The sequence below is a fragment of the Gopherus evgoodei genome, chromosome 20 (assembly GCF_007399415.2).
Source record: "Gopherus evgoodei ecotype Sinaloan lineage chromosome 20, rGopEvg1_v1.p, whole genome shotgun sequence".
Taxonomy (NCBI): Eukaryota; Metazoa; Chordata; order Testudines; family Testudinidae; genus Gopherus; species Gopherus evgoodei.
The window spans coordinates 9,395,700-9,409,874 of record NC_044341.1 but is presented as its reverse complement, the minus strand read 5'-3'; the positions used below and the strand labels follow the sequence as shown (position 1 = coordinate 9,409,874).

Here is a 14,175-nt window from a genome sequence, read left to right as displayed (position 1 = left end):
CTCCCAGGGGCATAGCTTGGTGGTTCCCACTAGTGGTTGCCAGTAATACTAGTACTGCAAACATTACCATTGGTTAATCAGCCTCTCTTTGCCTCATGGTCAACTGTTTCACTATCTTCAAGCCTCTGTGCTTGGTCCCAGTGCCTTCTCACCGCCCACCCTCCGCTTTATTGTTCGCTGTATCTGGCCAGGGGGTGTTCGCAGGTATCACACCAGCTCTAGAGCACGGTGGGGACTGGATGGCCTATTAAGGAAGGGAAGGCAATAGAGGTGGTTGGCTGTAGGCCCAAGAGGTGGGGAGCAGTCACTAGCTAGTACGATGGTGGTAGTAGTCTGGCAAACAGGTTTTGTTACCAGAACAAGTTGGGAAGCTCGTCCATGTTTTTAATCACTGCAGCTACATGAACGTGCTTTTCTGTTATCGCAAGGTCAGCACTCAGCAGCATGACATTACAGCTTCCATAGTGTCCTCAGCAGTGACCATATTACAAACATGTAATATCTGGCATGCTCAGGAGGTGTGAAAACTGGCAAGCCATAATGTTTGGCAAAGGTATCAGTTCAAATAACCAAACTCTATTGTCAAATATCCCCTACTTTGCTGTGCCAGCTCCAGAGCAGCATAAGGGAATCAGGACAGGCTGGAATCAAAGCCCCAGTAACGGCACATAGCATTTATGTGGGTATCCCTCAGTCGGTGTTTGGGCGCTCCTGTGTTATATGGGGTGAGCACAAAATAAAAAGCTTGTGCAATTCAACTTTGTTTCTTTTGCAATTGTCTTGATCTATCATGTTTGTAGTGTAGTTATAGCCATGTTGGTAGTCCCAGAATATGAGCGACGAAAGGTGCCTGAGGTAGTATCTTTTGTTGGACCAAATTCTGTTGATGAAAGAGACATGCTTTTAAGGTCTGCAGAGCTCTTGTTCACATATGGGAAAGAGACTGGGAGATACTCTGATTATCTTGCCCAAACCTGAAGAAGAGCTCTGTGCAGCGCTCAAAAGCGTGTCTCTTTCACCAACACACATTGGTCCACCAATTTGCTGCGTCATATGCTAAACAGCACTTGTGTTTCATCCAATGGGAGAAACAACAGCTGAGTGGGTTTACATTAGATCTAATCGGGTTAGTACTGGGTGTTTGTTTAGAGGATCTGGTCTCTTGCTGCAATAGGCTGAGTACAAAAACGTCAAGGCCATTAATCGTAAACATATGACAAAACTTCCCCTTTACACTTCACTTTATTTGCGTTTTTAGATGCAATGTTTTTGACAAACTTTTTAAAAAATCAAGTAGCTTTAAGAAAAAATTTCTGCCCTGAACATGATCCCCACCCCCCCAGTAGAGGATAATTGGGTTACACAGGCACAGCTCCACCCTGATGGAACATTCTTCAGGAGTAGGGTGCTAGTTTTTAACACCTAGTTTACAAAGGTTCTCCCCTTACCCAATCTGCAGAGCAATTGAGAAATCCCTCCCTCCTGTCTTTATGCAGCGATGGGCTTGGCTTGGTCTGTTGCCCGTTTATAACAATAAATAGGAGCCATTTGTCCCAGAGCTAGCCCATCGTGCAGAAAAGAAACTCACCCTGAGGCAGAAAGCATGTGCATCACCATCTGCCTTACCGAACGCTTTAACAAGTAAGATGTGGGGGCGTCATCACCCTCTGCCGTGGGGTGAAATTAACCTTTGTTAAATGGAGTGAGTAAAAGCAGATGCAAACCTAGTGGGTGTTGTAGACCCTCCCCCTCCTCCCCCCGTATCCTCCCAAAGGCATGATGATGGCTGTGCCACAGTCCGGCCATGTGGGTGCAGCTAAACTCTAGTCAATCCTGCCATTATTTGTACAGCTCCTAGCACAATGGGGTCCTGGGCCAAGCTGGGTAATGACACACTGTGGGTGGGGGGGGGCAGATCTTGAGGAGTGCATTTGTACAGCATGTAGCACAAGGCAGAGCTGGGCCATGCTTAGGGCCTGTGCACGACCATGCTATGAGTACTAAATGATGCTAGGATGGGGAAGGGGGTGGAGCTCAGGAGGTACAGGTGCGTCTGTCTAGCACAGGTAGGCAATCTATGGTGAACTGATTTTCGGTGGCACTCATACTGCCTGGGTCCTGGCCACCAGTCTGCATTTTAATTTAATTTTAAATGAAGCTTCTTAAACATTTTAAAAACCTTAGTTACTTTACATACAACAATAGTTTAATTATATATTATACACTTAGAGAAAAAGGCCTTCTTAAAATGTTAAAGTGTATTACTGGCACGCAAAACTTTAAATTAGAGTCAGCACACCACTTCTGAAAGGTTGCTGACCCCTGGTATAGCACAAGGGGAAGGCTGGGCCATGCATAGAGGGGCCTGAGCATCACCACATAGGCATAGTAAATAATTATATGGTGAGGCGGGAGCAGGATGGAACTCAGGCAGAATGCGTGTCTCTGTACAGCACCTAGCATAGTGTGTGTGGGTGGGTGGGTGGGTCATTGGGTGCCAGGCCATTCTTAGGGGGGCTGGGCACTACCATGCTACAGCTTTGGTGCCCCCCAGGCTATGCCTTGCTCCGTCCTGCCGCCCCATCTGCCTCCTCCCCTACAGCGGTCCTGGCCGAGCCCTCTGGGAGCTTACTGCAACAACGCAGCTGCCGCCTGGGCCACTACCCCTTCTTCTTCCAACTGCTACCAGGGCAGGACCTGGCACCACTGGCTACAGCTGCCTGAAAGCCGCCCCACCCTGTAATTATTTACTGCTCATAGCATGGGCGTGCACAGGACCCCTCTGTGCTAGGTGCTGTACAAACACACCCATTCTGAGCGCCTCCCTCCTCATCAAAGAATTATTGCCTATGCATAGTGTGGGGGGGGTGCATGGACTCCCGCCCCCCCCAAGCATGGTCCAGCTCCGGTGCTGGGCGCTGTACAAACGCATGCGGCCTGAGGTACACCCCGCCCCGCATGACTATTGACTACGCATGGCTCTGCCACTAGGGGGAGTGCTTTGGACGCCGCCACAACGGGGAGGGTCCCGGGGACGCCTCGCTCCGCAGCGCCCAATGAGGGACCGGGGCGCCGGGCGCGCGCGGAGAGCCGAGTCTAACCCCGCCCCCAGCTGCGGCCGCGCGGGGCAGGGGCGGGGCATAGCCGGCCGCTGTGATTGGCCCCTCTCCCGGCCAGCCCCCGCCCCCCGTGCCGGTTGTGGGGCAGAGGCGGGAGAGTTCGTTGGCCGCGGTGGCGCGCGGGTCCCGCCTGTGGTGGCTGGGTGAGAGCTGGTGCGGGGCGAGGCGGCTCAGGAAGGGCGGGGGGGAGGAATGATGAGGGAAAGGGGAGTCAGGGAGGGTGGGGGCTCAGTGGGGGGTGCAGGAAGAGCTGGGGGGAAGGGAGGGTGGGGGCTCAGTGGGGGGTGCAGGAAGGGCTGGGGGGGAGAAGTGGGGCTCAACAGGGGGGTTCAGGAAGGGCTGGGGGGGAAGAGGGGCTGAGGAAGGGCTGGGAGTAAGGGAGGCTGGTGGCTCAGCTGGGGGGCTCAGGAAGGGCTAGGGGGGAGGTGCGTTGGGATGCTGGGGGTGAGGAGTAGATGGGGGCTCAGCACGGGGGCTCAGGAAGGGCTGGGAACAAGGGAGGTTGGAGGCTAAGGAAGGGCTGGGAACAAGGGAGGCTGGGGGCTCAGCGGAGGGGTTCAGGAAGGGCTGGGGGTGAGGAGTGGCGGGGGCTCAGCATGGGGGTTCAGGAAGGGCTGGGGGGAGGAATGATGCGGGGACAGAGGGGTCAGGAAGGCTGGGGGCTCAGCTGGGGGGTTCAGGAAGGGCTGGGGGTGAGGAGTGGCGGGGGCTCAGCATGGGGGTTCAGGAAGGGCTGGGGGGAGGAATGATGCGGGGACAGAGGGGTCAGGAAGGCTGGGGGCTCAGCTGGGGGGCTCAGGAAGGGCTAGGGGTGAAGTGGGTTGGGAGGCTGGGAGTGAGGAGTGGATGGGGGCTCAGAGCAGGGGGAACAAGGGAGGCTGGGGGCTCAGCGGGGGGGTTCAGGAAGGGCTGGGGGGAAGAGGGGCTGAGGAAGGGCTGGGAGCAAGGGAGGCTGGAGGCTGAGGAAGGGCTGGGAACAAGGGAGGCTGGGGGCTCAGCTGGGGGGTTCAGGAAGGGCTAGGGGGGAGGTGCGTTGGGATGCTGGGGGTGAGGAGTAGATGGGGGCTCAGCACGGGGGCTCAGGAAGGGCTGGGAACAAGGGAGGTTGGAGGCTAAGGAAGGGCTGGGAACAAGGGAGGCTGGGGGCTCAGCGGAGGGGTTCAGGAAGGGCTGGGGGGAGGAATGATGCGGGGACAGAGGGGTCAGGAAGGCTGGGGGCTCAGCTGGGGGGCTCAGGAAGGGCTAGGGGTGAGGTGGGTTGGGAGGCTGGGAGTGAGGAGTGGATGGGGGCTCAGAGCAGGGGGAACAAGGGAGGCTGGGGGCTCAGCGGGGGGGTTCAAGAAGGCCTGGGGGTGAGGAGTGGCTGGGGCTCAGCAGGGGGGTTCAGGAAGGGCTGGGGGGAGGAATGATGCGGGGACAGAGGGGTCAGGAAGGCTGGGGGCTCAGCTGGGGGGCTCAGGAAGGGCTAGGGGTGAGGTGGGTTGGGAGGCTGGGAGTGAGGAGTGGATGGGGGCTCAGAGCAGGGGGAACAAGGGAGGCTGGGGGCTCAGCGGGGGGGTTCAAGAAGGCCTGGGGGTGAGGAGTGGCTGGGGCTCAGCAGGGGGGTTCAGGAAGGGCTGGGGGGGAATGATGGGGAAAGGGGGGCTCAGGAAGGCTGGGAACAAGGGAGGCTGGGGGCTTAGCTCGGGGGTTCAGGAAGGGCTGGGGGGGAGGAGTGGCAGGGGGCTCAACAGGGGTTCAGGAAGGGCTGGGGGGGAAGAGGGGCTGAGGAAGGGCTGGGAGCAAGGGAGGCTGGGGGCTCAGCTGGGGGGTTCAGGAAGGGCTAGGGGGGAGGTGGGTTGGGAGGCTGGGGGTAAGGAGTGGATGGGGGCTCAGCACGGGGGCTCAGGAAGGGCTGGGAACAAGGGAGGTTGGAGGCTAAGGAAGGGCTGGGAACAAGGGAGGCTGGGGGCTCAGCGGAGGGGTTCAGGAAGGGCTGGGGGTGAGGAGTGGCGGGGGCTCAGCATGGGGGTTCAGGAAGGGCTGGGGGGAGGAATGATGCGGGGACAGAGGGGTCAGGAAGGCTGGGGGCTCAGCTGGGGGGTTCAGGAAGGGCTGGGGGTGAGGAGTGGCGGGGGCTCAGCATGGGGGTTCAGGAAGGGCTGGGGGGAGGAATGATGCGGGGACAGAGGGGTCAGGAAGGCTGGGGGCTCAGCTGGGGGGCTCAGGAAGGGCTAGGGGTGAGGTGGGTTGGGAGGCTGGGAGTGAGGAGTGGATGGGGGCTCAGAGCAGGGGGAACAAGGGAGGCTGGGGGCTCAGCGGGGGGGTTCAGGAAGGGCTGGGGGGAAGAGGGGCTGAGGAAGGGCTGGGAGCAAGGGAGGCTGGAGGCTGAGGAAGGGCTGGGAACAAGGGAGGCTGGGGGCTCAGCTGGGGGTTCAGGACGGGCTAGGGGGGAGGTGCGTTGGGATGCTGGGGGTGAGGAGTAGATGGGGGCTCAGCACGGGGGCTCAGGAAGGGCTGGGAACAAGGGAGGTTGGAGGCTAAGGAAGGGCTGGGAACAAGGGAGGCTGGGGGCTCAGCGGAGGGGTTCAGGAAGGGCTGGGGGGAGGAATGATGCGGGGACAGAGGGGTCAGGAAGGCTGGGGGCTCAGCTGGGGGGCTCAGGAAGGGCTAGGGGTGAGGTGGGTTGGGAGGCTGGGAGTGAGGAGTGGATGGGGGCTCAGAGCAGGGGGAACAAGGGAGGCTGGGGGCTCAGCGGGGGGGTTCAAGAAGGCCTGGGGGTGAGGAGTGGCTGGGGCTCAGCAGGGGGGTTCAGGAAGGGCTGGGGGGAGGAATGATGCGGGGACAGAGGGGTCAGGAAGGCTGGGGGCTCAGCTGGGGGGCTCAGGAAGGGCTAGGGGTGAGGTGGGTTGGGAGGCTGGGAGTGAGGAGTGGATGGGGGCTCAGAGCAGGGGGAACAAGGGAGGCTGGGGGCTCAGCGGGGGGGTTCAAGAAGGCCTGGGGGTGAGGAGTGGCTGGGGCTCAGCAGGGGGGTTCAGGAAGGGCTGGGGGGGAATGATGGGGAAAGGGGGGCTCAGGAAGGCTGGGAACAAGGGAGGCTGGGGGCTTAGCTCGGGGGTTCAGGAAGGGCTGGGGGGGAGGAGTGGCAGGGGGCTCAACAGGGGTTCAGGAAGGGCTGGGGGGGAAGAGGGGCTGAGGAAGGGCTGGGAGCAAGGGAGGCTGGGGGCTCAGCTGGGGGGTTCAGGAAGGGCTAGGGGGGAGGTGGGTTGGGAGGCTGGGGGTAAGGAGTGGATGGGGGAGGGCTGGGAGCAAGCAGCAGTGGGCTCTCAGGGCAGACCATGCAAGGGGCTTAGCCAGCCTGTTCTTGAACACCTGCAGAGATGGGGAGTCCCCCACCTCCCTTAGCATCTGTCCTGGGAGTTGAAGAGCTTTGCCACCAGCTCACCTGCATCTCCCTTGCTGCCGGGCAAGCCCATTACCCCTTGTTCTACCTTCATAGGGTGCTGAGAGCAATCGGTCTCTTTATAACAGCCCTTCCCAGCTGTGACAACTGCTATCCCATCCCTCCTCAGTCTCAAGCCTAAATGTGCCCAGGGTTTTTTTAACCTTTCCTCATAGGTTATGTTTCTAAACCTTTTTATCGTGTTTGTGCTCCTCTGGACTCACTCCCCAGCTTTCCTGTGGTGCAGTTCCCTGAATTGGGTCCAGTGCTCCAGCGCTGCATAGAGTGGGACGGTTACTGCCCCTGTCCTCATAATCTCCAGCCTCCCTTTCAGCAGTACGACGACCCTGGTCAGTTATTGCCCCTTTTGTAATTGCACATTTGATTTTTCCTTCTTACGGAAAATACATTGCACTTATCTATTGAATTTCATCTTATTGAATTCAGTCACTTTTCCACGTTGTCAAGGTCCTTTTGAATTCTAATCCTGCCCTCCAAAGTGCTTGCAACATCTCCCAACATCTGCAGAATTTATAAGCATGCCTTCTACTTCATTTTCCCAGTTAATGAAAACCTTGACTATTATTAGACCCAGGACTGAACCCTGAGAGATCTCATGAGATACGTCCTCCCAGTTTGACAGTGAACCATTGAAAACCGTGCGGCATGTGGTCTTTCAACCAGTTGTGCACCCACCTTATAGTAATTACATATAGACTGCATTTCCCTAGTTTGCTTATCAAAATGTCATGTGAGATTGTGTCAAAAACCTTATTAATATCAAGATATTTCTCCTCTAAAGCTTCCCCCCATCCACTAGGCTAGTAAACCTGTCAAAGAAGGAAGTTATGTTGGTTTGGCATTTTTTCCCTGACAAAGCCATGCTGGCTAGTCCTTATAAATGTTATCCTCTAGGTACTTACAAATTGATTGTTTTGCCCTTCTTCAGTCTTCTGGGACCTTAACTATCCTCCATGAGTTCTCAAAGATAACTGCTAACAGTTCTGAGAATGCTTCATCTAGTTTCTTAAGAGCCATAGGATGAATTTCAGCAGGCCCTGTCAACTTGAATACATATGACTTTATATAATATTCTTTAACCTGTTCTTTCCCTATTTTAGCTTATGGTCCTTCCCCCTTATTAATATTAATTGTGTTGAGTATCTGCTCACCCTTAATCTTTCCAGTGAAGACTGAAGCAGAATAGGCAAAACACCTCAGCCTTCTTGATGTCATCAGTTATTTGCTCTCCTTTCCCACACAGTTGAGAACCTACACTTACCTTCATCTTTTCTCTTGCTCCTAATATATTTAAAGAATCTCCTATTGGGTTTTATTTCCCCTGGCACATGTAACTCCTTTTGTGCCTTCCCCTTTCTGATTGTGCTATTTTTTTTGTACTCTGCTGTGCCAATTTGTCCATGTTTCCACTTTTTGTAGGATTCCTTTTTGATTTTCAGGTCATTAAAGAGCTGCGGATGGAGCCTTATTGGCCTTCCTATGCTCCTTTCTCTCATATAGCCTTGGGCCATAGCCCCTTGTCTCACCTCCTCCCTGCATATCAGCTATTGACCATTCACCCTGGCCCTGTTAAAACACAACAGTACATGCAGCACAAGTACAGACATGCAGCTTCTGTGCTACTTCACAGGGTATGGAGTGTGACTGCATCTTGAGCAGACATACCTGAGCTAGGTAGTTTGGGTCCTGGAACAGTGAAGCAAAAGCAATATAAACTTCAGGGTGGACTAGCCCCATCACCCCCAAGTAGCTTCCTAGGTTTCTGGGCAGGTTTGTATAGCTAGTGCTGCCATGGTTTTGCTGCTCTGGGACCTGAACTAGCTTGATGAACGCTAGCTTGGGTACATCCCAGTTATTGCAATATATACAAACCCACCATGTGGCCATTCTCACTCAAGCTAGGCTAACTCCTGTGTAGATAATGCCTGTTAATTCATCAGTGAAGCCATAACCTCAAGTGTTTCCAGCAATTATAAATCCACCTGTGCTAAGAACTGTGTGAAAGAGAAGCAACAAGAGTTTTTACAAGCAGCTAGTTACAAAGCACATCATCATTATAATTATTTGGCACTTACACAGTAGATCTCAAAGGGCTTTCCAAGCAGTTACCAACTTATCCCTTGGTCAAGTAAGATGCAAAGGATGAAATAACTTGCCCAATGTCTCACAGTGGGTCAGTTTCATATCCCTGTTGACCACTCTCCCACCACTGCACTGGAAATGGTTCCTGTCCTCACACAGAGCATATACAAGGACACTGCAGGTGATGCTCTAGCCTGCCTTCTTATTTCAGGCTGCAGCAGGTCCCTCATCATTTGTATATAGAAAAAGGATCAGCCATGAAATGTGTAAGAAAAAGAAGCACTGCTGAGCAGTTTGAGACTTGTGGCATCTGGCTGGACACTGCAAAGTTAAAGAAGCGCAAAATACAGGTAATAAATCTATACTATTTGTGACGCCATAGCTTTGTACAGCTCTTTACAAACCTAGTACACAATGTTCTCTGCCCTCAGGAGATTACAATCCAAGTTAGAGGGCTCACATGAGGAGATATAGCTTGGGAACAAGAGAGATTGGCAGAGGGAGAAGCCTAGAGCATTTTTACCTCTCCCCTCCCCCTCCCTTTTTTTTAAATAAGCCATCATTGAATTGTCTTAGATGTGCAAGTGGGGAGTATCCTAACAGAGACTAGCAGTGCAGAGAAGCAAGGAAGGATTTAAAGGTGAAGAGGTAGGAATTGTGGCTTCTTGAGGAAAGAGGGTTGTTCAAGCAGTGTGTGGTACAACTGTAGATGAAAGGAGAGGGGAGTTATGTCACTGTTAACAAGTTAAATTCACTCTAGCACTTCTCTCCCCACCCAGACTCTCATATCCAAGCCAACTTCAAACATGCCAAATCCACTTCTGGAGAGGAACTATAATAGTCACATTTCAGTTAATTTTACTCAGACAAGACTTTCCCAGGCATACACCAGGCAAACTACCATCTCTTCGTTCTTCAGCATTCAACCAACAGGTATGGTAGAACAATTTTTGCACATACATACACACACACAAAACTTTTTAAGGCAGACAGTCTGATTAGAACACCTGCAGCCAATCAAGGCAGGCTAATCAGAGCACCTGAGTTTAAAAAGGAGCTCACTTCAGTAAGGGATGGGGGAGCCAGAGGAGAGGAAGGTGTGTGTGAGGAGCTGGGAGCAAGAGGCGCAAGGAGCAGAGAGTGAGAGGGTGTGCTGCTGGAGGACTAAGGAGTACAAGTGTTATCAGACACCAGGAAGAAGGTCCTGTGTTGAGGATAAAGAAGGTGTTTGGAGGAGGCCTTGGGGAAGTAGCCCAGGGAGTTGTAGCTGTCATGCAGCTGTTACAGGAGGCACTACAGACAGCTGCAATCCACAGGGCCCTGGGCTGGAACCCAGAGTAGAGGGTGGGCCCGGGTTCCCCCCAAACTTCCCAACTCCTGATCAGACACAGGAGAAGTTGATTCAGACTGTGGGGAAGATCACGGAGGTGACCAAATCTGCCAAATAAGCGCAGGACCCACCAAGGTAGAGGAGAAACTTTGTCTCTCTCTCTCTCTCACACACACACACACACACACACACACTCTCTCTCTCTCTCCTGATTCCTGACAGGACAGAAAATCCACCTAGTCTCATTACAAGGCATTTTCCGTGGGCAGAGACAGAGAATGCCTTTACTGGTGTGCAGGTAGGAGTCTGGACATTTTCCAGCATTGCTTTTGTCAGGTAGCCTAAATTAATCAGAGGCTAAATAGCATGGGATGGGCAAATCTGACCCAAAATGAACAAAGACCATTCAGATCTGTTCCTGTGTTTTTCAGATTGTATTCCCTACAAATGTTAAAGGCTGGGATTAACTTAAAAGAATTAGGTGCCCAATTCTTCCTATGTGTCTTTATAAATTTGGAACTGATGCTACAATGCACTGTATGTGCAAAACTCCCATTAATTTAAACAGGACCATTATACTGTGGAAAGGCTACAGGATCAGGACCTTTGTTGGGAAGGGTAGCATGTTAACCCTGAGGTCTTGAAGCTGAGAGGAGATGATAGGGGAAGGAGTATACTCATACTGTGGACACATCCCTAATTGGTTTGGTCAACTGGGTCCATCTAGTGTCATTGAATTTTATCTAACACAGTATTTCAGCTCAGAAATGCTGACTGCGAGCAAAGCCATGGCTCAGTTTATAAGTGCTTTTTACATTTGTGTACTCTGGCTGTTGGAGTTAGCGCAACAATGGCCTTGGGGGAGCATAGCCTACTAATCTTGAATGATATTTTTTTAAAACACATGTACACACTACCATGAGTGAGTCTGATTTTATTTGTCTCAAGTAGGCAGGGCTTGTAGTAGTGCCATTCACCCTCTGCTTATACATTGTGCTATTTCCTGCTCCCTGGGTTTACTGTATGAAGGATACTATCCTTTCATTCACTATAGATTCCTATTGCAAGATTTAGAGACTTCCCTGCAGTAATTTCTACAGAGTTTTCTATTGCGTAAATATTAATTCTTGATTCTGAAATTGAGAAAAAGCTATAATCTTGGAGTAGGATTTAGAAATTACACTATTTCAAATGGTTTCAAAAGCAGACGATTTATTCTGTTTCTTTGCTCCCTTCAAGGAGATGAGGTGTCTGGAAAATTTTACAGTTCAGTTTTCCAATTCCTTGTGCATCATTAATTTATAAAGAAGTGAAGCATCTTCCAGTAGTTCATCACTGAACAGCAATCAATCAGACCACTTTGTATCAGAGGAAGATTTATTAGAATCTTAATTTCTATTCCACTGTTCATTGGTAAAGCACTTCACAAATATACAGTGTCATCAAAATCACTGCAGCCACCTTAGGGGAGGAAAGCAGAGGCATTACATAAGTGTTAAAAGGCACATCCTATTGGAAGTGTAAGGGGAACTTAAGGTAGGTGGAATGGCTTTACTGAAGATGGAATTTGACTCTTTGGGGGAGGCCTGAAGAAGAGACAGAGCACCAAGGGGTGCTTGGAACTGCTCAGATGTAATTTCACTACTCCCTCATAGGAGGCAGAACTTGCTTGACTGTCATCTTGCTTCACATTGGACCAGCTGTCTCACTAATTTCTACAAGAAGGTAGAGCTATTAGGATAGTGTGAAACAGGAGAATCTGGTCAAATTAATTAAAGGAGGGGTGGGGGACAGTGTAGAGTTGTCTAAATGAAGCATGGGAGAGGCATAATTGTGTGGTGGCTAATCTTGAGTTTGAAGAGTTTGCATATCAGCTGTGTTTTATTCAAATATTGTTTTTTCCAGGTGAAAAGGATGAAGAAAACTTAAAGACACATCCTCTCATGTCAAATAAAGGAAAGGGCTCGGATTTCTTGGCTGCCTCCTCTATGAAGAACTCTGAGGCTGCTAAGTTAGAGGAAGCCCAGGCACCAATCTTGAGCCCTCAAGAGGACAACATTCAGGAGTGTAGCCAGCTGCTTGTACAAAACGCACAAGGCTTGACCATTCCCCTGCCAAACTATACCTTCCCACAAACAGAGTCTAACAGCAGGAGTGAGTGCACAGCCCTTGCAAGGACCTCTGCTGATGAGACAGAAGACTTTTTCTCCATAAACTTCACCCAGGATTCGGAGGGAAATAGGGTTCTAGCTCACAGGAGTTCAGCTGACTCATTCACTGGGAGAATTTCAAGGAAGAGAATGAGTTACTTTATAGGTGAGAAAGAGGGCCATTTGTGCTGCAAGAGGGAGAGAACTGGAGTGGGTCTCAAACCTAAACACCTGATGAAAGGTAGGAGGAGATGTAAAAACCTGCCTCCTGGTGGAATTTCTTTTATGGATTTCTCAGGGGTTGAGAATGTATGTCCTGTTCCCAAGGATAACGAAGGCCAGCAGACCAATTGGCCTCTATCCCAGGGGCAAACTACTAAAGCAGAGTTTTTGAGAGACAGTAGTCAAAATTTTCCTGGCTTTTGGACAAGAAACTGTCACAATATGGCTGGTTCAGCAGAAGAGCAGGGGACCAGTAAGAGTAGTCCTACCACACAGTTGTTTACCCAGGATTCAGAGGGATACAGAGTCATTTCTCACCAGCACTTCTCTGAGAGCATCAGATCACCTTTGCAGAAAAAGTATCTGCAGGACAAAACCAACTTTGACCATAGAGTGCTTAGCCCACCTTCTGTAGGCTGCTTTAAGGTTTATTCTTCAGGAGCACAGGACAGAACTCCTTTAGCTACTACAGCTGTGAATTTAAGTGAGCCTGAGTCATGCTATGATTTGTTATTCACAGAGGATTCAGAAGGAAATAGAATTATCAAACACTGATTCAGTAGTATTTTTCTGAGTAAAGAGGATGCTAAAAGTGACTTTTTTAGATGTACATGAAAAACTCCTAAGGCATACACAGTGCATCACCTTCTTTAAGAAAGATACAGGGAATATGTAAGTGTAAACACTGCATATACAGCCGTTGGCTATGAGTGGTATAGACCCAAACCCACAGGCTATTTACTCTGCATGCAGGATTGTCTTTGATTAAAAAGAGATTATATATGTGCAAATAAAGTGATCATTTTATAGTAAAATGTGTTGTAATTGAGTTTCCACATCTGTTCCTTCCAATGCCCTGCTCAGATGAACACAGGCACCATGTTGTCACACATTGTATCTAAGTGAGTAAACTCTTTCCTGGGGGAGGGGAGACAGACACACACCATCAATTTACATGTTTGGCAAGGCTCTGCTTCTGATGGTTCTATATAAAAGGAAGCATGAGGGGTACCTTCAGTCCCACATGTTGAGGAATAAGGGTCCATTACTATTCAAGACTTAAGGGGAAAAAAAAAAAAAGACACCTTGCCAGTGATTTAGAACATTCCCACTCATCTCATAAAATTTGGATATTGCAATATGGCTCAACAGCCTGGAAGTCAAAGGTAAAGGTTTCCTAATGTCAGCTCCTCAGAGTCCACAAACCTGAGGACCCATGCTGTGTAGTCTAGTGTTTCACAACACATCTACAGGTGAATTAATTGCCCCCAACATTTAGGTTCAGCTGGTACAAGATGTCTGAGGTCAAGAACTTAACAAGAGTAAAAAATGGACTGGCCATGTATATAGCTAAGAACAGCGCTAGGATTATTTAAAAACAAGTTTGTAAAGGCCATAGACCCTCTTGCTTCAGCAGATAGAAGGACTGGAACTAAAGTTGCTTGCAACTTCCTTTTAAGCATGTGGTAGTGGTTACTTGACTAAATGGTAATTATGTTACTATAGCAAGAGAATATTTTGACTTAAGGCAGCATGTGTGCTATAGAGAAAGCTATAATACTTAAGGGGCACAGCTGTCAGCTATACATGTCTTCCTGCACCAGTCCCTTCCTTAAATTAGTAGGATTAAGCTACTTGGCTTAATAGCCAAATCAAAAATCATCAGGAACTAGTTGTACCATCCCTACCAAAGGTGGCTGGTGTGAGAAGGAAGAGAGATACACAACAGGCATTTCAGACTGTGAAAGCCAAAGGTTGTAGCTGTGTACACGGTGGGATCCTAGACTGTCAGTGCAAGTTGTGATTGCCACCAGCGTGCTTAAATAAAGT

The 14,175-nt window shown here is 50.5% G+C and overlaps 2 protein-coding genes across 2 annotated transcripts; both read left to right on the top strand.

Moving 5' to 3' along the window:
• Positions 1 to 3,216: 3,216 nt before the first annotated feature.
• AUNIP (aurora kinase A and ninein interacting protein) lies at positions 3,217 to 11,934 on the top strand. The gene is made up of 5 exons (XM_030538686.1): positions 3,217 to 3,262; positions 8,855 to 8,993; positions 9,423 to 9,576; positions 10,196 to 10,271; positions 11,879 to 11,934. Exons 2-5 carry the CDS (start codon positions 8,901 to 8,903, stop codon positions 11,880 to 11,882), a joined length of 327 nt encoding a protein of 108 aa, XP_030394546.1. The 5' UTR covers positions 3,217 to 3,262; positions 8,855 to 8,900; the 3' UTR covers positions 11,883 to 11,934.
• LOC115637449 (aurora kinase A and ninein-interacting protein-like) lies at positions 10,301 to 13,443 on the top strand. The gene has a single exon (XM_030538679.1). The coding sequence runs from the start codon at positions 11,917 to 11,919 to the stop codon at positions 12,898 to 12,900; it is 984 nt and encodes a 327-aa protein (XP_030394539.1). The 5' UTR covers positions 10,301 to 11,916; the 3' UTR covers positions 12,901 to 13,443.
• The last annotated feature ends 732 nt before the right edge of the window (positions 13,444 to 14,175 follow it).

Coding starts and splice junctions, on each gene's coding strand:
- AUNIP (XM_030538686.1), top strand. CDS start 8,901: ATGAAATGTGTAAGAAAAAGAAGCACTGCTGAGCAGTTTGAGACTTGT. Junction 8,994..9,422: donor TAAAGAAGCGCAAAATACAG/GTAATAAATCTA, acceptor CTCCCCACCCAG/ACTCTCATATCCAAGCCAAC. Junction 9,577..10,195: donor CTTCAGCATTCAACCAACAG/GTATGGTAGAAC, acceptor GATTCCTGACAG/GACAGAAAATCCACCTAGTC.
- LOC115637449 (XM_030538679.1), top strand. CDS start 11,917: ATGTCAAATAAAGGAAAGGGCTCGGATTTCTTGGCTGCCTCCTCTATG.